We start from the raw sequence: 21177 nt of genomic DNA, 5'->3' as shown, positions 1-21177 counted from the left end.
CCATCTGGCCTGGTAGCGACTCCACGGTGACCTGATCTGGAGTCACTCTACTCGACCCGGCATGGGAATCGCCATGACACTCATGACAACATGCGCTTGTCGCTCCCACTACTCCGCCGGCGCCGTGGCTGTCTGTATACACAGTCATCATGTCGCGACACCCGATCGGGGGCGCTCCGCATCACTCGCATGTATGCTGGACACGCATGAAGCAGTCACGCGCTGCGCACTCTACCTCCGCTGCCCTCTAAGCACTCGTCGCGCTGTCCCCGTAACCTCAAAGCCACCTGTTCATCAGAGCCGGGCCCTAGAGCCTGTTACCCCGCTTCTTGTCTGCAGCGCGTCCCCGCGTATCTATACCTCGACCACCACCTTCAATTCACTAGCGGGCAAGTACTAGTACTTGCCCTCCCCATCTTGGGCGCCGACCCCCGCTAGCATTCGGCCACTTAACCTCACAGCGTCGCCCTCGTCCTCCACCATGATGCCTATGCCATCCTCCCATTCGCCCGTCTGCTGCCAACCTGACCCTCTTTGTATCCCTTGTACTTGATCAGCGCTCGCACCGACAGGCCATCTGCTTCCTTGGATATCATGATGATCTACTGCCTCCAGTCTGGCCGTCGTACCCTCTGAAAGTGGTCCTGAAGCTGTAATATACGAGCATGACACTACACTCTATAGGCGCATCCTGCTCTCCCCAGTGAAGCTGTCTCGTGCTGCCGCCTGCCTGGCTTAGGTCTTATCGCCCCGTCTGCCGCCATGTCGTGAGTCTTTCCACTATATCCGTCTCGTCTTGTCCCCATTCTGCGACTCTGAGATACTTCCCCTACTCGACTCGGTACCTTGCCGCGCGCGCTGACGTTGTGGCCCCCGACAGCTCCTCGCCCTCCACCAAGCGTAGCCTGAAACCGTCGCCCATTGCAGCGAACCCCCAACCGAGCGTTCAGTACTCTGGACCGCCAGAGCTGCCCAGTTTACAGCCAGCGGCGTCATTCACCACGGCGAATCCAGAGGCTCACACTGGCGCTCAACCGCCACTGCCATCTCCTACGAGCCGAAAGCGCAAGTCTGTAACCCTCGGACAGTCCCAGGAACAGATGGCAGGTACTGCAGATAGTGCAGAGGCGCAAGCGAGCAGTGCTGTGTTGCCACCAACGGCCGATGTCGATGCTGCACAGGAGCCCAAGACCAAGAAGAGTCGGACAAATACGCCTTGGACGCCAGCTGAGGAATTGAGATTGAAACAAATGAGAGATGCTGGAAACAGCTGGAGCGAGATCGCAAAGGTGAGGAGAACGCTTGCCGGATCAGACAACTGCCGTGTTCCCGGAGAACAGTTAGCTGACTTGACCGTTGGTAGACGTTCCCGCAGCGGACAGAAGGGAGTGTAAAGAAACATTGGTACAAGGTGGGCATGCGACCAGTACTGTTCCACTGCGGACCCTCTAACTGACCTTCAAGGACATGCACTATGCCGAGTTCGCTGAGGACGAAGTGAGTTAGAGGCTATAGCTCCGTCCCTCTGAGAGTGTGCTGATGAGTAAGAAGAGCGCCGCGCTGCTTGCCGCCATCAAAGAATACGATGCCAACAAATGGAAGGTCATCGGTCAGAAGGTTGGCAAGCCTGCAAAAGTATGTCTTGATCGTCTCCAAACGTAGTCTTCGCGTGCATGAGCTTGTACTGACGTGCACCAGGCATGCGAGCAGTACGCAAAGGAGAATTTTGGCGGCAAGTACTGAACGACACTTATGATCACACTCTGCATCTTTCCGGAATTAGTGCGGTGGGGCCCGCTTATGATACCAGCTTTCCTATCTTGATCGAGCATCGCATGCGCAAAAGTGCTGTGGGCATCCGTTCGTCCTTCTTGGTGTTTCCGGACGTGGTTCTCGGCAGCGGAGTACACAAGGCCTTAGTCGCCTTCTCTTTCCAAAAGATGCTTAGCAGTTTTCGGCAGCGCTGACCAATGTTATTGTGTTTCTCCGCGGTCATCCTCTCGCTTCGGGATTTGGTTGTAGTCCTGAGGGAGCTTCCATCCTGGATATAATGTCGAATGTCTTTACTTAGCAATAGTCGGCAATGTATCCATGCCATAACGGACTGTCGCATGTGGGGAGCATCTCAAAGTCTTGCCTGTCGAAGCGGCGATTGGCCGATCTTGCTTGTGTTATCGTTTCACGTCAACGAACAGTTGGTAGAATTGGTTTCGGCAGCCTGCAGCGGTTCGTTGAATGTTTCAACCCCTCGCCACACCACACCTCAACGTTCCGCCTCACCTACTGCCGCACGCAGATCGGCAGAATCCGCCTGGCTATTTGTAGCACACATAGACGACGCGCCTTTGCCGTCAGTGTAGCAATCATGGCGCAGAGGACGATCGCTGTTTTCTTTTTCGTGCGATCAACGGTGTCGTTGGGGCGATCTTGGTCGCGACGCCCACGTGTAACGGCATGAGTTACCCAGAGTCCCAGACGAACGCTCCGGCTATGCTACCGAACCATATCAACGGGCGCGAGATGTGGTCGCGACGCGCTTGCACGAAGCCGTGCCGTAACGTCGACAGTAGATTGCGCGTCGGGGGGACTTGGTCGCCCACAATGCGCCGCAACGCGCTTCTACTCACCGTGTACATGCGCTGCACGCGCTCCGCTCACGACGCAGGCCAGATGACATGGCGGCGTGGCCGCGGTGAAGGGCGCGGTCTGTTGGACGGAGCGTGGTGAGGGCTGCATCGTGCAGTTCCGCGAGCCTATAGTTCGCAATGGCGTGCATCAGCCTAAATGGATAATGCGCCGTTGGTCGAGTACTTGAAGATTGGCAGACTATCGCTAGGCCTGAAAGTCGTACATGGCGACGGCGGTGAGGTCATAGCGAGGGCTGCAGATGCAGGGAGATCCCAGCCTCCAGCCGGGGAGCGCGTCCGTCGTGAAGTCGTCACGTGAGAGCGGCTGGTGGTGAGGGCGCGCCAGGAGGATGCGGTTGCCTCTTCGGCGAGCGCATCCGTCGTGGCGCACATAGGGCGACCGTGTAGGCAGCGGCACGACGCCCTGGACTCGCGATGCCTCATCTCGCCCATGCAGTCGAGAGATGACCTGTATGCGAGGCTTGCGGGCCAGAAGATCGCGGCCGGCTGCGATTCGACGTCGACGCTAAAATCGGGAACTCGCTACTCAGGCGAGCCCGCTGTCGTCCTCGCTTGCTCCTTCTCCCCACAACGCCTCACGCATTCGCCCGCCTCAAACACCTGGCTGCTGTCTCAGGTATACTCTCTCGCAGTGCTCATCTCTACTTGCCACCAGCACTCCGTACACCCGCTGCGTCTGCAGCAGGCCGAAGTGCGTCATCCAATGCGGGCGTCGGGATATTTCTGTGGCTGGTAGATCCCAACTCATGGGGGGTGACGAAGCGCATATAGGGCAGGGTCTGACTCTATACCTTGAAACGGCCCACGCATGAGCCAATCTGAGGCCGTCATGCCTATGCGTTAGAGAACCATGACCGAGAGCCCTGCCATCGCTCGGTCCCACTGCTTACAGGCGGGTGCTACGGCTGCGTAAATGCCGGCATCGACAGCTGTCCTGCCCTGATCCGAGTACCGCTTCTTCGCCAGCAGCATCATGCTCCATGGGGCCCTGAGCCCGGGTAAGGCTCTTCCAGGCATGAAGTGCCGTCGACTGAGGCACCGGGCGTGTATGCCATTGAGATGCCATGAAAAAATGCCATCATTGTCACAGCACCCCTCTGCCAGGCCGTTTGGAAGCACTCGCCTCCGAGCATGACCCGAGCACCTCTCCCGCGCTCCTGGCTCCGTGTCTGGTAGACTGCGTCTCATCAATCTGGCAGACGGCGCTCGCTCGTGGCGCTGCCTCTTCGGGGAATCGCCTCGAGCCCCTGCCGTCTTGCTAGCCGGTTCAGAACGTCTTCAATGCACATCTCCTGGCCACCACGCTGCGCCAGGATCCCTCCTGCAGCGCCTGCAACGGCGTTGGAGATCTTTCTGGCGGCATTCTAGAAATAAACGACGATGGCATGGACCGCGCACGCCCCGGGCCCCACCGACCCTCGCAAGCCGGGCACAGTACCTCATGCCCATCTCATTTTGCATCAGCAGCCACTCACGACCCACGTCTGCGAGCATTGTACTCGTCCAGATCGCATGCCGGGGGACCCCTCCTTGTCATTGATCACCGCATTATGCTTGACGTAGAATCAGTTCCTGGGCCTTCCCTACTAAGCTCATTTGGTGCTCCTCAGGAACAGAGCGTCTCGTGGGGACGACCCATTGCTGTACATGCTTGGATCCTGTGTCCGTGTGGCAATCGCACAAGACGGACCGGGCTTTTGAAGGGACCTACTGCCCGAGATTTTTAATGCCTTCTCCCATCAGGCAGGAATCTTATATTCCACGAGCATCCCCAGCCATACGTACTTTTCGTTTGTTCCCTACAAGGCTACAACCTATATTCGACAACCCAGACGCTTAACACACGCGATAAGACCTCGACCGATGGCGCGTTCCCCTAGGCCTTTCTTGCTCCAACATTTGTCAATATAACAAAATTCGAAATACCCAAACGCGTGCGATACAGCCATCGCAACTCCGAACACCAACTCAAACCAGGCATCCTTTTTCTGGCTCAGGTCTCACTGCGGCGGCCTGCCAGAGCAACCTAGCTCTGGTAGTCTCCATGCGTGATCGCAACACTGGCGAGTCCCTATCGAGGCCCTTTCCTCGACTACAGCGTACCAGGCGATGCCGGGGAAGAACATCACATACCGACCTCAAACGTCGAACATCAAAATGTCCTCCATTCCCATACCGGATTGCCTCCGGGATACCACCCTCACTCCTTCCTGCAGCCACACCAGTCTCAAACGCTGCAACATGCCGGCGCCGGCCACCACCCTACCTACACAGACATCGACACACATTCATTACATCAACCCCATCTTCTGCGCCACCACTCCATGTCGCAACACTCGCCATCTTCCTACAACGTGGGCTACCCACCGCCGCCCCAGCAGACCGCCGGACGCAAGCGCAGCCACCAGGACGACTTGCAGCACGAACTGCCTCCGAGCTTAGAGCAGCAGCTCAATCCCTACGCACAAGCAACGGGAAGCGTCTCACTACAACACGCGACCCAGGGTTACTCCCTTCAACAGTATCCGCCGCCCGCTCCACAGTCCTCTTTACCTCCCACACATCACCACCATCTGCCAAATACTCATCGCAGTAAGAGACATCACCCGATGGAGGGCCAACCTCCCTCTCCCGCTCAACACCATGGCCCTCCTAGCGTAGTCGGTCAAGAAGGGATGCCCCCGCCAGCGCAACGACCCCGCGGCCCAAAGCTCAAGTTCACGCCCGAGGACGACCAGTTACTCGTCGACCTCAAAGAGAAGAAAAACCTCACATGGAAGCAAATCGCCGACTTCTTCCCTGGCCGCAGTTCTGGCACACTCCAAGTACGGTATTGCACGAAGCTCAAAGCAAAGACCACTGTCTGGACGGATGATATGGTAAGTCGCAACCCTAGTCATGAAACGCGCGACGTCGTGCATCGCATCCACAATCTCCGACATGCTAACCATAACCGGCAATACAGGTGGTAAAGCTTCGCAACGCCATGCAGGAGTACGAGAACGACCGATGGCGCATCATTTCCTCGAAGGTTGGCAGTGGCTTCTCGCCCGCCGCGTGCAAGGACAAGGCCGAGGCACTTGAGGCTGTGGAGTTGGCTGCGCAGGAAGAGGAGGAGGAAGAATCACAACATCGACAACATCAACACCAGGGTGCCTACTCCTCGTCTCAGATGGCAGCTGGTCCCAGCGATCCCGGCGCAAGTTACCAATGACTGGCCGACTCTAACTGCGATGGGCTGGCTGGCCAGTTCGAGGGCTTGCGTGCATGGTGAGAACAAAAAATATGAACAACAAGCATGCGCGTATGCGGAAGGGGGGCAGTGTTGCGGGGTTTGTGCTGGACACAAACCTGCCTCTCTGTGGTCGATTTCCGCATTTGCAATACTCTTCTGGGGCACACACCAGCCTCCTAATCACTAAACACATTTCCTTTACGACGTACCACGATTTGGGCCAACGGTATACCCTTCCTCTTCCAATACACACTCCTTTACAAATTACCTGCATACTTTGGATACTACGAACGATTATTCCTTCGACGCGCGACACATTCCAAGCGAGTCCAGCATTGCGGTGGCGTTGGGAAAGAGACGGCTCGGGCTGGTATCACATCATCCAGGGAGCTGTTGGAGGTTTGAGTTGACATGGACGGCATTGAGAAAGAGTCGGCCAGCGTTCCGGATACACAACAAGGGTGTAGGGAGTGAAAGAGAAGGAAACGATACCCAGGCAGAGTCGGAAGGGGCGCATTCTCATTGGTCTTTGTTTTACTCGTCACTACATCTTTTCCTTTGTACATCACTGGCGGTATCGTCATATGCTTTTGCTTATTTACATCCACGCATTGCATCTATTCTCTTCTATACATAATCGTTGTTTCTTGCTACGCGACACAATCTTGCCAGATATCTCCTTCACACTCTGCATGTCTTACTAGACTACGGTCTTCGAGCCAACAACTGCGTTTTGCGCTTGGTTCTCAGAATACCCATTTGTAATCTGTGGCTCACATTCATCTCGTACGTCCATCTCTCAAGGCATGACACCCGTCATCTAATGTCAAATACCTGTACCCGGGTCTTCCATCGCAACTTCGATACGCGATATGCGATCGCATGTAAATCATAACCCGCACTTACTATCAATAATTTGGAATGCTATTATGCGCATCATGTTCGCTGATGACCGTGTGTCAATGCCGGGGTTGTGGCTTGTGTCTCAACCACAACTATGGGTTTCAGATCAAGCAGTTTGAGATGCGCATCTGAGACGAGTATGGCCGCGAAGATGAGATCAGATGCTTAAGCTTCATGTTACATGTCGACATTATCATGAGATCTGGATGCGCATGGCATGATGCTTTACAGGTGGTGGTGGTGTCATCGGAGTTGCGGCCGGTCGCGGATGCAACAAGTCAAACTTCATGCTGGTATAGTACTTGCATCAAGCGCATGTGAGCTACAGCAACAAGCTTGAAAGAATTCAATTCCAAATAATTGCGCTGACACTCATTTGGGAACCACATCAGAGTGTATTCAAGCAAGCAGTCCATCCCTATCCAAACGCGATGCCTGAAGACCCAGCTCAATGCCTAGTCCACAACCAACACCACTACGACCCCAACTACCGTTTTCCAAATACCTCCATCCCTTCCCCACGCCGCTTCCCAGCCGTCTCGAACTAATGACACCAAGGCATTATCACCCATTACCAAGATACACATGAGCCCTCGCCAACCGATCATACTTTCGATATTAAGAAAGCGCGGGCTGACCATGCCGCATGCGGGAAGGGGACAAACCTTGTTCATAATATCCGGGTTAGTGATATAGTACATTGTTCCCGCACACACCTCGCTACTGTTGCGCCAAATGGCGTCCTTTGGTCAAAGTAGGATATGCAGAGCGGATGCGGGCGCGGGAGGCGAAGAAGGCGCGGTTGTTTGTTTTGCAAAGTGAAAAGCGACGCGAACTGGACGTTGGTCACACCGGTTGATAGACAAACCACCTATAGCACCCTATAAAACGTGCGCCTAGCTTCGCGACTATTGCCTACTAGTCTACGGAGCAAGAAGAAGAAAAAAGTCTTCAAGTTGGGCGTTCACGATATGCGCTGGTTTGCATCCGACTCGTCCAAATCCCGAGCCAGTAGTGACCGTTTGTGCAGCACGATCCGACGAACCCTGTCGTAAGATTCCCTCTTGAGCACCCAGCTCGTCGTTTACTGGCCCGTACCAAGACGACCCTGGTCCTTAGCAGCCAGCTCGGGTGTGGCCACACGCACGCAACGAGCATGCCGCGGCAGGCATATGCTGGATTGGGGTTGAACCGGGGCGAGAGGGAGGTTTTGCTGACCCTGTGCAGGACGATCTCTTGCCAAAGACATCCACCCGATGGGCTGATGATGATGATTATGATGATGAAGCTTTTCCGACGTGACCACTGCCATGGGCGCAGGCACACATGTCTGTCGCTTACACTTTCCATGGACCCTGACCGTGCAATCCCTTGCCTGTTGCGCCTATGCCGCACCCCCCATGGGTTGTGGATGCTCCCTTTCTGCTCATCAGCTGTGCCGTAACTGTAGCGATCTCCTTCTTACGTGTACTCCGCTTTCTTTCGGGAGCTAGCTACTGTTGATCTAACCGACGAACGCAGAGGGTGGAGGTCACGAACGGAATACGCCGAAGGCGAAAGCGGAAGAGAAGCATCAAGGATCGACACGCCGCTGCAGTGGATATTGGGAAGCCTCACGTTGTGCCTTTTTGCTGGTAACGGCATCCTCGTCGGCCATGTGGCAGTGGCAAGACAGCCGTTTCATGTTTAGATGTTGAGGTGGCGATTGCTATGTTTACCATTTGATGATGGATAACGAAGTGATTGCGAGGCGCAAAGCGGAGATCGTGTACTCGTGATCGACGAGGACCTGTGCTACCGAGAGACATCGCTTAGAGATGCATCGCGGGTGTAGGCTTCATCGGGATGTGGGGAGAACTACAGAGTCACGGCAGGTACTCCGGAGTAGAGGTGGAGGCCGTTGGGTGAAGGCCCAATTTGGAAATGACTTCGCTTATCCGCGGCCATCGATCTCACGAAAGCTGAATTCGCTAGTCATGCTCATCGTGCAGAGAGGCGTCTCAACAGATCGAGGGCCCTGGCGCGTGAGGCGTAGGTGTACTTGCTGATGTGGGGAGGTTTACTGAGCCCAACGCTGCTACACACATATGGTCCGCATCCTTTCCTTCGATGACCATTGAAGACTACGTCATCCTCATCGTAACTTGCTTCTCGCGATACTTGATCTATCAATGAACTTGTGTTTCAATATTCACAAGATTCACCGAGGTTTACCCATACGTGATGCCTGACCGGTCACCTCCAAGCGTCAATGTATGCATCGCACCACCGCGGCGGCGATTGACAACAAGGGCTTGCTAGCTCGGTGCCTTGCTGCGCGATGCTGCACCGGCGCTGTGAACACCTGCATGTGCGCAGTACCCTGTCAATCGGTGAAGGAATATATCGAACGGGCGCGAGTAATACTCCGGCGCAGTGAGCGTTGTACCGTGCCGTCGCCGCATCCCGCCTTTTCGGTGCACTGTCAGAGAGGCAAGAGGCAACAATCCAGGAGCCCGGTAGATGGTCGGCCGGTTTCGAAGCAACCGGCTTTTCTTGCTGCTTCTGTGTGTCGCATACGATCTTGTGCGCCGCACAGCTGTGCAGTGTTGATGACGCGCCAAAAGCTGTAGCCCACAACATAGCGCGATGCGTGTGCCAGCTCCGCCGCCAACGGCCCGCAAATCTATTGGACGATTGTGAAAAATAGAAAGTGGAGTCGTAGCCAATAGTGTCGCCGAAAGTTGCTTCTTTTCGGGTCGCCCGTGAGGCGAGGTACATAGGCTATATGCGGAGCTGATATAGCTCCGCTTCCCACAACGGCAGAGCATGGTATCTGCGCAAACGCTTGGCAAATTTCGCAAGACCCATGGAAGATGCCGTTCGTATCTTTGTACGTAAGCGAGCGCGGATGTTGTTAAAGTTCCGCAAGATAATCGTGAAGGCGTAGTCACATGATCAGTGGCATCGTGAGTGTAACTACCATCATAACATAACACTGTGAGGCGCTTTTTACTAACAACATCAACGATTTCATTACCTTAGAATTGCGGGCGACTGTCTTTTCGATGTTTCAACTGCCGTCAATAACCCGTTGTTATTCACCTTTAGCGTTGCTCGCGTATGCGTAATGACAGTGAGTTCCCAAGGGCACGGCGACAGAGATAGCTTCTTGACCAGTGGATGTAGCAGCGTTACTTCATGCATGAGGCGTGTCGTCGCTCTTTTTACCCGATACGTGATCTAGATCACAGCATGGTTTGGCAGCCCGGGTGACGTTGAGTGACAACGAAGGGTTACAGTCTGGCGGGTGTCGACGCCGCATACATGGAGATCGGTTGGAACAAGTCGTGACAGTCTCGCTTATACATGTTTCGAACAGATATCTCGAAGATTGCTAGGTAGGATCCATGAGTACCAGAGAGGACAGAAGCTAGATCGGCGCCTCAGGACGATTTGCTGCTTGTCGCTGCGAAAAGGGGCAGCATCGCGTCCTCTCCTGAGTCTTCCAAAGTCCAGGGCGAAGAAGCGAGTACCGAAGCAAATCCAGGTTTTCGTTAAGGCGAACCACTTCGCCAGCCAAGGACATCTCACTGCCACACCCTCACCCGGAGAAGCTCGCGGCTGGTCATCAAGGGCGCGTGGGTACGCTGTAAGGGTCCACGTTGACTGGCTTCAGGATGATCGAGTGCGCGTACTAGCAGACAGCGGCGTCGTGGCAGTGACGTGACGCTATTCGAGGATACCCACCTACACTGCAGCAGCGCCGTGCCAGCAGTCAAGCCGCGGAAGCACTCGCGCAGCGTCTCTTGTTCCCTATGGCACATCCGACGGCAATGAAGGCCACAGCTGAGCAAACGCGCGTCCGGGTTGACCGAAACATCACTCACCGGAGGCAAGCTGCGGGACTGATCTGGTAGCGAGCGATCCAACACACTCGCCATCCAGTTCAAGCCTGGTCGATAGTGACCCAACGCTGACGATAGCACAATCACGATGCGCTGTCATATATTATTCGCCGCGCAATAAGACAGCGGCTATAGCCAGGTGGACATTGCCGTGCACGCGCTGTTGGCTGAGAGACTTAGTGATGGGGTGTTATTGGCAACGCTCGCTTCCCGTGCCAGAGTCCCAACGGTGTTGGGCTTGCGACGAATCTCCCGAGTTGATCGGCACTGTTGTGCATGTTGTTCTTGATGCGCTTCTTACAGCGTAGACTTTGGTTCCGGGGACAGCAGTGAGAGCCTCTTCATCCTTCAGGGCATCGATCATGCTGACAAAACTTCGCCCCGTTAACATCCTCTTGCTCGACTTTGGTCGCACCCCTTCTTCCTTCTCTTTGCGGTCCAGCGTTGGCTGATGCGATCGCTACCAAGAATATTCAGCCGGCTGACGGCTGCCAGAGTGGTTCAAGCGGCTCCACTGCGATCCGCGCCTCTGGTGGTATAGCCATGGTGTCGACGTACGGCTGGTGGTCGGCGCCGGTAGGCGAATAGAATCTGGCATGCCTGCTGTTAGTATAACCCGCCATTGCCGTGATGCAACTGAACACCAGTTCAGATCGGCGCTCGCTGCTCACTCCAGGCGCAAGTTCAACTCCGTCTACCAAGACACATCTCCAAGTTCTTTGCCCTTTCCTTTCGGCATATGGTGTAACTCAACAGGACATGTGCGAGATTTCAATGCCCAGTGTTCAGCTTTGGCCGTAAATTATCATGGGCCGACCTTGATGCCTGATACATCAGGCCAAACGATGGCGCGTTTCAGAAGCGGTACCGCCGGCCGATGCTGCCACCGGAGTAAGCACCCGCATCGCCTCGTCCACTGCCTGGATACCATGTATCTTCGAGTCGCATATTTCATCTATCCAACAGATCGTCTAGGTGCATAGCGCTGCGTTGTGCAAAGCTTTGCGAAGAAGTTTCCGAGATGTCAGTTGTGATGTTTTGTCTTTCCAAAATCTCCAGCTGGATCCGAGTCATCTCCGGACAATGTCCGTGCTTTGCATGACGTAAGAGCGGACATCCCCAGCCACTTTCTTTCTTGAGGAGCTTTCTTTATACGTGCGCTTGCATTTGACTACAGTCCTCGGGATTACTATGGTCTCCTCCATCCATTGAGTATATCCCCAACATTCTTCTAAAACTGATTACTGGTCTGTTCCTTGGCCAGCGGACCGATCATCGTGTTCTCCAGATTAATGTCCAATCTCTACGGACGCGTCGTGACTTCGGAGAACATGATCACGTACGTAAAGCAACTAGCGGCTGGCTACAGTTGCTATCTCGACTCCGTGAGCCTGAATCTCAACATAGGCATCGCGAACGGCCAGCAGCATCCGTATGTATCTCACGGCTTCATCTTATCTCATCGCGACACCTCGCTAGCTTCCTGAACACGGGGGTTTTTCCAAGAGCCGATTTCTTGAATACGCTTCAAGGCCTCATGTCCACCATCGAGTCAACTGATCTCATCGCTACCTCTACCTCCTAAAACCTGTTCATTCAGCTACAAATTTCGTCTCTCTGTATCTCCATTTCACTACTAGGTAAGTGCCATAGCAATCTCAGCATAATGTCACCAACGTGGTCTTTCTCCTTCTTAAGCTGCGTGGCAAGGGTAAACGGGATGGACCGCGAAGGCAAGAAGGCCTTGCTCAGGCAGTTGCCAACGAGAAAGTAGTCATTTTGCAGTCGCGCTCAACTCTTGCGACGACAGGCGCGATGCTGAGCCGGTGAGTCTGATGGAAGGAGTGGCTGCACATCACCAGCGCGTACACTACCGGCATGGGCTTTGATCAGCGCGGTGCAACAGCGGACAGAAGAAGACAGGAAGAGGCGGTCGATCCTTACCTGCGGGGTTCGTGAGGATACAAACTGTAAAGGTTGCTGGACCCACTGGGCTGCTCCAATCATTGCGATGCCATATCAAGACCCTTATCTTGTGACCTTATCTCTCGGCGCGTTTCTACCACCTTCTTTAGCCGAACATCCTCACAAGACACATATTCTGGCACACCTTGAGACCGAGAGAAAAAAGATACTCAAAATCCGCATCCGAGGCCGTCACCGACCGCGCGCGATGGACCACCAGCATCACCAGCCGATATGGCCTTTACTGGAAGGCGCTTTCGATTACACGATGAACCTGGCAAGCGAGCTCTGGACAATGATCTGGAAACCATCCGAGCAGCCGCGTACGCAGCCTATGAGCGCGGTGGCTGCGCAGAGGTCCCAGGTTGAGGTCGCGAGAGTGGGTAGTAGTCTGCGCACGAAGAGGTCCGGAGATATCGCGAAAGCTTGCGCAGCTGCGCAGAGAGAAGTTGAGCGATGATGAATTCATGCAAACACGCATGGAGCAGAATACATCTTTGGTAACGTGGAGCACCTATTGGACCAGGGGAGAGGCTAATGCGAATATCAGCGAAGATTTGGCGTCACTGCTACCGACACGTCAACGACCAGAGCTGACTAAGGATAACCGCGAGCTGGAGGTGAGTGACCATGTAGTTTAGAGCGGTTGATGACCGATGCACTAATCACCTTGCCAATATTAAGGTCACCGAAGTCGACGTCCCATGCGAGTGCAGACTGGATAGCCCAACCAGGCGCAAAGGGCACTTGCGCACAATGAGAATTTGGACGGCGACCTTCATTGTCGTCTGGAGCCCGGATGCCATAGCACTGGATGTGTATACATTCGAGAGAGGAGATTGGCTGTGCAACAGAAAACATTACTCCTCTTGTCGAGTAGAACCAATGTATGCCGAGTTGCTCGACCTTTTCGCTGTATCTACGGCAGAACTGCGCAAGAACCGTGGTTCAAGGTCTATGCGGCGACAGTATATGTGACTCTTCGCTTCGGCGCACACAGCCGTCTCACACAGCCATCTCACAAAACCATCTCCTACAACCATCTCCCATATCCATCTCCCACATCCATCTCCCACACCCATCTGCCACAACCATCTCCCATGGCCATCTCCGACAATAAAGTCGCCCGACGTGGCAGCATACGCGCAGTTTATCGTGCGGATTCAACCGCTACTCCCACAATGTCCGATGAAGACCGATATCATGCCTTGACCAGCGACCTGACAAAATCAATCATCAATTCCGGCTTCGCCAACTGGGATGCATTCACAAAAGCGACCGGCCAACTTTTCGCAGCCATCAACGCCGCAGAGAAAAAGTACACTGTAACACACCCAAAATCGACACACGAGCATTCCAAGATCAAGGATGTCCAGGGACGAATTCGCGAAATCAAGAACGACGCCCTCCAAAGCGTACGCAATGGAATCGACTTCCCTCCAACGCTACTTCAAGCTCATCGCTTTGCTGCGTACTACAAGTCACCGGAAGCGTTTCTGGAAAGGAACAAGAACTTAAGTGGATTTGAAGAATGCGCTAGGGACAGCAAGAAGAACCTTGCTTCCGCACTAGAGTTGGGTATACGCATGAAGAATTTCGACATTGCTACATTGGAGAAGTTCACGAAGTTGTGCGAGGAGTTCCCAGTCCTCATTGCCCGGTTAAGTGGGCAGCCGGAAGAAGAAGCGCGACCTACACAGCCGAGCTTTAACAGACTACGCGGTGGCCTATAATCTGGGTACAGGCTGATATATTTCGGAATCCCCGAAGGGTCTGACTACAAAGACGAATAGTAGTCCTTATACATCTCGATATCCAAGTCTCCAAACCGTCTGTTTCCTGCAACGTGACTAGCGACTCGGCATGGCGGCGACGTGCTTGCGTATGGATTTCATTCTTCCAATTCTGCTATTAATCTTGTGACTGATACTCCAAAGTCCTCGAAGGTAGTGGCTCGGCTAGTCGAACCTCCTCGACACCCTGGATAATAGCAATAAGCCGCGCTCGCCCTTGTTCAAGTGTCCAAGAGGTTGGAACATGATTAGGGTCAAGTCCGCGGAACAGATATTCGAGCTGATGATCTACAAGAATGGTTGGTCAGCTTCGTACTTGTCGATAGCCCACGTCACAGCTTGTACTTACCCCCCATATTGTCAATACATTCCAAAGTCTCGGGAAAACCACGAATGGGCTCATTTGTCCTCGGATTGTGGATAGATAGCAGAATCGTATGTCGGCCGGCTTGAGCATTGTAGGCTGTCGCGTGTGTGTTGTGCTCCCTATCAAGTTCTAGTATGACAATAAAGCAAAGCGTTATGCGCACTCACCTCGCTTTTCTGACCAACAAATCTTTGTACACAACAGACAGTGTGCGACTTTCGGCATCCATAGAAGCCCGAAGACGCAACACATTGTCGTGGAGACCTACAACCGTCCTTTCGAGGGACACAAGGCGTTGATTGAGGTTCTTGATATCGGTGCGGACAGTAGCGGACTCCATAGCAGCAGTCAAAGGGATGATGGAAATGGCTTGCAGCTGACTGACTGTAGAGTGTAGCTGCGACTCGAGAAAGGCGAGCTCAGCTCGTCTGTTGCGCATGTTGAAGTTGGTATACAAGAGCAGATGATGTTGAAGAGACCCTTGGGTGGATGTTTGGTCGACGTGAGGTAACGATTATCAGGGGATCGAGAGCTTGATCCACCCAAGAGCCGCGAAGAGAGAGAGCGCGCAATATTGAACATTCTGGAAAGCCCGCGAATATCCTTTCGCAGATGCACAGACGTTTCGAGTTGCTGTTAAAGGCTGATCGACCCCTCAGTGACTAGAGACCACTTCGAACTCGCCCATCGAAGTCGTCAACATACCACTGCCATCATGGAGAACAACCCCTACGACATCGCATTGCAGCTTGAGGCAGCCGCTGCCCAACTCCGCGCCATCGGCACCCTCCCAGAGACTCAACGCGATGGACCCATCAAGCAAGCTATGGAATATATGCTGGGGCAAGTCTGCGATGTATGCGAAAAGGTACGACAATTGAATCACAACTACGTCGCTCTCAACAAACAGGTTCAGGCACAGTGAGTGATGTCGGAGGATTCGAAATAGTCGAAACATGTATTAACAAGTATATGTCAGTATCTGGAATACCGCGATGCGCCAATATCACAGTACATACAAACTTTCTGAGATGAGAATGGGTCATATGCGCGACGTCAAGACGAATGAGCCTATCGCCGACTTTCCATTACGAGCAAAAGACTTCCGCAATCTGGATTGTACGTATGTCCCTGCATGGAACGTTTATTTTTCCCACGCTGATTAATGTTCATATAGCCTCTGAGTGTGAACGTATCGCAAGCGCGTTGGGAAGGGTGGAGAATTTAGGCGAAATTGGAGAGAGGCAGCAAACAGTCATCCACTTGGTCGGACTCGATACTGCCGCCGTTTACCACTGGGTGTAGTCGCCACTTAAACAATAAACTATAATTCTGTTGTAGGGCGGTCGGTAGGACACTATCGTCGTAGCTTTGGCGTGGGATACGAGGCTGGGTCGGTGGTACGCGTATCATAGTGACATGTCGATCATGTCGTTAGGATCTAGATAGTATGTCGACGTGTAATCCACGGTGTTTCGGTCGACTGAACTCCGAGGAAGCAAATGTCTGATGCATATTTCGTAGAGTTGATGAGACGTGCCGGCAAGAGGGTGGTGGGATGACATTCAGCCGCGTCGCTGACGTAATTATTGTATTTCACCCGCGGAGGCGCCATTCTCAGCCCGCCCCCATCGCGCATGCTTGCACCTCGGTTCTCAACAGTACGGGCAGACCTCGCAAAACTCATTCGAACACTGTACGGTTGCGACGTTCAGCCAATGGTACAACACCTGTTGCAACACTCCTCAACCGTGGATGAGATTCCCATGATTTCGGGCGCTGATTAATGCGCGCCTGGAATGGGCGCGTTGAGCTTTCCGGGGTCACGCGTCACCGACGCGGCGCATTTCTTTACAGATCACGTACGACCGATAGTCATGACCTGAGTCCTTGGTCAGATATCCTCGACTTTACAGGTCTCCTTCCAGAGAAACGAGATGTGAGCCACCTTGCAAACACACGTCGCGCACTCACTACTGTTACCATGGTTATGCATCGATGCGTTCCAAGGTTACCACCTCAGACGCCTCCGGTAGATCAGCGTTGCAATGTACCCAACGATTCTAAGGTAGAGATCAGAGTCATCGCAATTTGATCAATGCGATGTGCGCGGATACATCAAGCTCGTATGAGTCATCTCAAACAATGTAAGGCGTCCACTCAGTATACCTAGGTGCATTGCTCAAAGGCTTCACTATGCATCAACGGCATACCCAACACCATAACGAGCGACGCCTCTTCTACAGCGGAAAGTAGTTTCCATACCAAGGAAATGGCGACTGCGCTCGGAGAGATCAACCCGAACCCGCCTCGAAAGCCCCAGACTTCACCATCTACTACCAAATCGAAGGCGACATCAGCACTTCGAGCGAAGCAAGAGACGCGCAAGTTTCGCGGCACTTCCACCCCCGACCCGGCTCTTGACATCGACATGGACGAGTTCACATCCTTCACACAGTACCTGCGATCATCGAAACGTGTTCTAGCCCTCGTGGGTGCTGGCTTGTCGGTTGCTTCGGGGCTTTCGACGTTTCGCGGCGATGACAAAAGATGGAGAGGCATGGAGCCTCAGGAGCTTTCGAATATCGACGCCCTGTCGCAGGACCCGGTGAAGGTATGGTGGTTCTTCAGCGATCGGATGAAGCGTGCGCAAGAGGCAAAGCCAAACCGGGGGCACATCGCGCTTGCGAAACTCGCAAAGGAGAAGAGTGGATTTTTCGCGATCAATCAAAACATCGATGGTAAGCAGATCTCTCAAGGTCAGGGCATGGAAGAATGTCGACTAACACAACCTAGGCCTGTGTCAACGAGCGGGCATACCCGACGAGCAGGTAGCGCAAGTACACGGCACCTTGTTCGAGATGAAATGTAGCAAGCACGCCTCAGAATCTACCGACCGTTGCGACTACAACACGCCCGTCTCCTATCCTGCCACCGAGGCGCTCACGATCACATCCGACATCAGCGACGCGTCCGTCCCTCTGCCTCCTCTCGATCATACCCAGCTCCCTCATTGCCCACGGTGCGACAGCCTCATGCGACCGAGCGTCGTGCTCTTCGGCGAAAGCCTATCAAGCAATCTCACCGAGGCTATACACTCCTTCATCTCTTCTGCGCCTCTTGACTTGTTGCTCGTAATCGGTACGAGTGGCGTCGTGCTTCCGGCTGCGATGTACATACCCAAGGCTCGGAACGCTGGTGCGAGGGTCGCATATTTCAACATGGAAGAGTATTATGACGAGCCTGGATGCGTTTGGGCGGGCGACTGGATGTTCAAAGGTGATGCCGCGGTTATGGTCCCTGAGCTTCTAAAAGGGATCGTGGGAAATGTCGGATGCGTGTGATAAGGAGTAAGTTGCCAATCAGCACTAGGTGAGAGAGGTTCAAGTGATATGAGGTCTCACTTGGAGAGGTTAGGTTGCTGAACAACGAATTGAACGTGGTAACTCATGCATGGAAAAAGATTGGACAGGCCGGGAGCCTACACCAACGTTAGGTCTCCTACTTTGCATCAGCCTGCAGATCTGTTCAGTATTTTCCCCAGGTTGGCATGACACCGTAGCTGTTAATCTCACTTGGGGGTGGATATTGTGTTTGTTTGCTACTGGCGCACGTGCCATGTGCGACTGCCTACTTGGGCCACGCAGCTCTCCTGCTCTTACTCCGCGACGACGTCACTCGGGTACCTACTTGATGCAATTTTGCACTCACTCCCGTCTTCCTCTTTCGCGGCCCTGCAATGCGGAAGTAACCCCAAACGCCAATCGAACAGACGTACCTGAACGATCCTTTCGACGAGGCAGACAGTGCAGGCGTGCTCTACTGCGATTGCGACTGCTTCAACACTCTCCGCAGTCCTGAAAGCATTCGAGAAGGCTTTGTGCGATGTCGTCAGTGCAGCAGACAGCGCAGCGCGCCTGGACGCTACCGCCGGCGGTGTCAAATATCACCAATCCCCTCGCGGTCGCTCTGGCTTTGTACCCAATCCAAGAGGTAAGGCATACGTCTGTGAGCCTCTTACTCTATGCGCCTTACTAATTCTGATCTGCAGGCCCTAGTCTCGTACCTGGTACCAGAGAGACTCGTCACTATTACCCAGCTCTGCCAAACTGTTCATGGCCACATTCGCATGGACGATGCGAGCGCAAAAGCCAATCTTCTTTCCAAGACACTGTGCTCCGGATTCGGTTCGTTCGTCAGGATGTCTACTCATTGCCCCTGTCCAGCGAAGACATTCCATCCTGTGATGGTTTGCTCGAAAGGTGGATTTGGAACAGAGTCAAACCCGTGTGTGGGATGTGGTGTCAACACTTGCGACGAGTGCCGCATCCATGTTTTCTACAACTTCATGACAGACGATTCTGGGCTCGATCAGCGTCGATGGTGGGCAGGCTACTACTTCCTCAACCCCATGGCTGTTGCAGTATGTCCACCTAAGAACTCCGATGGCAGCGCCTGGCATCTACCTGTCAAGGAGATGCTACCTCGCCATGACCAGGGCCGCGTGCACATTCCTCTAGCGATCGGTGCTCTAGGCGATCCCGAGCCGATTGAGCCGATTCTCGATCTGAATTTGGGCACCCACCAGTTCATCAGTCCCCGTGGGCGTACACAATTCCCCTACTCTGGCAATAACATCGTCTCATTTCTCAATCTGACTGTCAACAAGCGCAAAGACCTCGCATGCCCTTCCTGTTACCTGGAACGCCAGAATCAAGGTGTGGCGCCTTGTTCCTGCACCCTACGGAAGCGCTTCCTAGACCGATGGTTGTGTATGCACTGCTACATCGAGGAGGTAAACGTTGATGAACAGCTGCGCCGCCATGTTGTAAAAGCAAGCGAGGTCGGACAAGGCCACATTCATGTGTGTGGCTGCGGAACGGAGTTCACACCAGACATCATGCCAAAAGTCATGTGCAACTGGTGCAAAGGCGAGATCGCAGAGCTCGAGCAGGGCACCGAGGATGATGCCACTAGTGAGAACGCCGAAGACAACAGCGAAGAAGAAGAAGAGGAACTCGAGAACGGAGATGACGAGGAGGACCATTCGGCGGCTGACTTTGCGGGTCTGCCTCTGGACGAGTTTGGCTACGCTGAGAACCGCGACGGGTCTCTTTCGGTGTACGTAAACGGCGAGTGCATCCGTGGAGAACGTTTGGGACGAGCTATGATCCGCCAGTGGAAGAGAATCCAGGGTGAGCACGTTGAATGTACTTGCTGTATCTGCGACGAGAAGGACTCTATGCATGCTCACGCGGGGGATGGATCAGAAGACGAGGACGTGTACGGAGACGAGGACGAAGATGGCCACAATGACGATGACGATGATCTACCAGATCTGGAAGACGTCGAGTCAGCTGCTGGCTTCGAAGATCCATGGGGACTGGACTAAGAGTCCTGAGTCTACTGCACGCTTGTCCTGGTAGAATCATGCAGGGCACCACCGGTGAATGCGTGAACTTAGTCCCGTTCGGCAAGATACATACCAAGATGATCGCCGTATGCGATGTACATTTGCTTGTTGCGTCAAACTGTAGGTATTCCCCGTGACCGCTCTTCCTCCGGAGAAGTTTCTAGCCTATCTACACACATAGCACCAAATCAAAGAAAGCATTCCAGTCGACACACCAAGAGTTGAGCCAGCGATAGCTTCATGTCGTCTGTCAGTCGAACACCCAGATGACCAGGTGACGAAACTGTTGGTTCCTCCCCGCAGCGCGCACGACCACTTGCTCGAAGTGGACCCCTGAAGCTTGCCGTAGTGTCGTGGCGTGAAGCTTGGCACTGACACATGGACCAGAACACTGTTCCTGATCGCTTCGTCGCCGCATCCCCATCATCACCTGCACCTCCTCACGTCCCAACATCGTCCAATTGCGGCTTTGCCACACCGACTTCCGTTTTGCCAAGATGTGTTCGTGAATCCGCGGATCTCGCCAGACCTGCCGGCGAGGTACCGATTTGCACGCGTCGCGACTGGATATATTCACCACGCGTAATGAACGTATGAAGACGTCAAAACACTTCGAGAGGGACCCAATACTTTCGAAATGACCGAATAATGGCGTTTCAGACGCGTATCGCGTTTCGAGATGGCAGTGACAGCGGTGAGTTGCAGTATCTTATCGGCGCGACTTCTGCCAAGACCTCTCGCCCGAAGAGAACTTTCGGAACATCGGTGAAATGCTCCAAGCACAGCGCATGACTGTGCGTCAATTCAATGGATAACACGTCCCGATTCCTACAGAGGCGCTCGGTCCGTCTACTGATAACCTGGTGATTTCCTCTTTTCTCTTTGCAAACAACTTTGTCATTGTATTATATCCACGACCTCCCAAATTGGCGTACCAAGTTTGACCGGACGCAACTACCACAACCC

At 53.8% G+C, this 21177-nt stretch overlaps 4 protein-coding genes across 4 annotated transcripts; all 4 read left to right on the top strand.

Moving 5' to 3' along the window:
- Positions 1-762: 762 nt before the first annotated feature.
- Positions 763-1743, top strand: J4E88_007423 (uncharacterized protein; the record flags this gene model as incomplete). The annotated part of the gene is made up of 5 exons (XM_049401040.1): positions 763-767; positions 881-1289; positions 1465-1497; positions 1549-1635; positions 1699-1743. The coding sequence occupies 5 exons, from the start codon at positions 763-765 to the stop codon at positions 1741-1743; spliced, it is 579 nt and encodes a 192-aa protein (XP_049253352.1).
- Positions 1744-4972: 3229 nt separating this feature from the next.
- J4E88_007422 (uncharacterized protein) lies at positions 4973-5862 on the top strand (the record flags this gene model as incomplete). Its single annotated transcript, XM_049401039.1, has 2 exons — positions 4973-5527; positions 5614-5862. The coding sequence occupies 2 exons, from the start codon at positions 4973-4975 to the stop codon at positions 5860-5862; spliced, it is 804 nt and encodes a 267-aa protein (XP_049253351.1).
- A 7957-nt stretch (positions 5863-13819) lies between these two features.
- J4E88_007421 (uncharacterized protein) lies at positions 13820-14371 on the top strand (the record flags this gene model as incomplete). The annotated part of the gene is made up of 1 exon (XM_049401038.1): positions 13820-14371. The coding sequence occupies one exon, from the start codon at positions 13820-13822 to the stop codon at positions 14369-14371; it is 552 nt and encodes a 183-aa protein (XP_049253350.1).
- Positions 14372-15513: 1142 nt separating this feature from the next.
- J4E88_007420 (uncharacterized protein) lies at positions 15514-20190 on the top strand (the record flags this gene model as incomplete). Its single annotated transcript, XM_049401037.1, has 7 exons — positions 15514-15654; positions 15709-15719; positions 15811-15917; positions 17045-17539; positions 17595-17996; positions 18654-18802; positions 18850-20190. The coding sequence occupies 7 exons, from the start codon at positions 15514-15516 to the stop codon at positions 20188-20190; spliced, it is 2646 nt and encodes an 881-aa protein (XP_049253349.1).
- Positions 20191-21177: the final 987 nt, after the last annotated feature.

The sequence above is a fragment of the Alternaria novae-zelandiae genome, assembly GCF_023758075.1.
Source record: "Alternaria novae-zelandiae strain BMP 2774 chromosome Unknown scaffold_15, whole genome shotgun sequence".
Taxonomy (NCBI): domain Eukaryota; kingdom Fungi; phylum Ascomycota; class Dothideomycetes; order Pleosporales; family Pleosporaceae; genus Alternaria; species Alternaria novae-zelandiae.
Note: the sequence above shows the minus strand (reverse complement) of the source record. Positions and strands in the feature narration are given on the sequence as shown.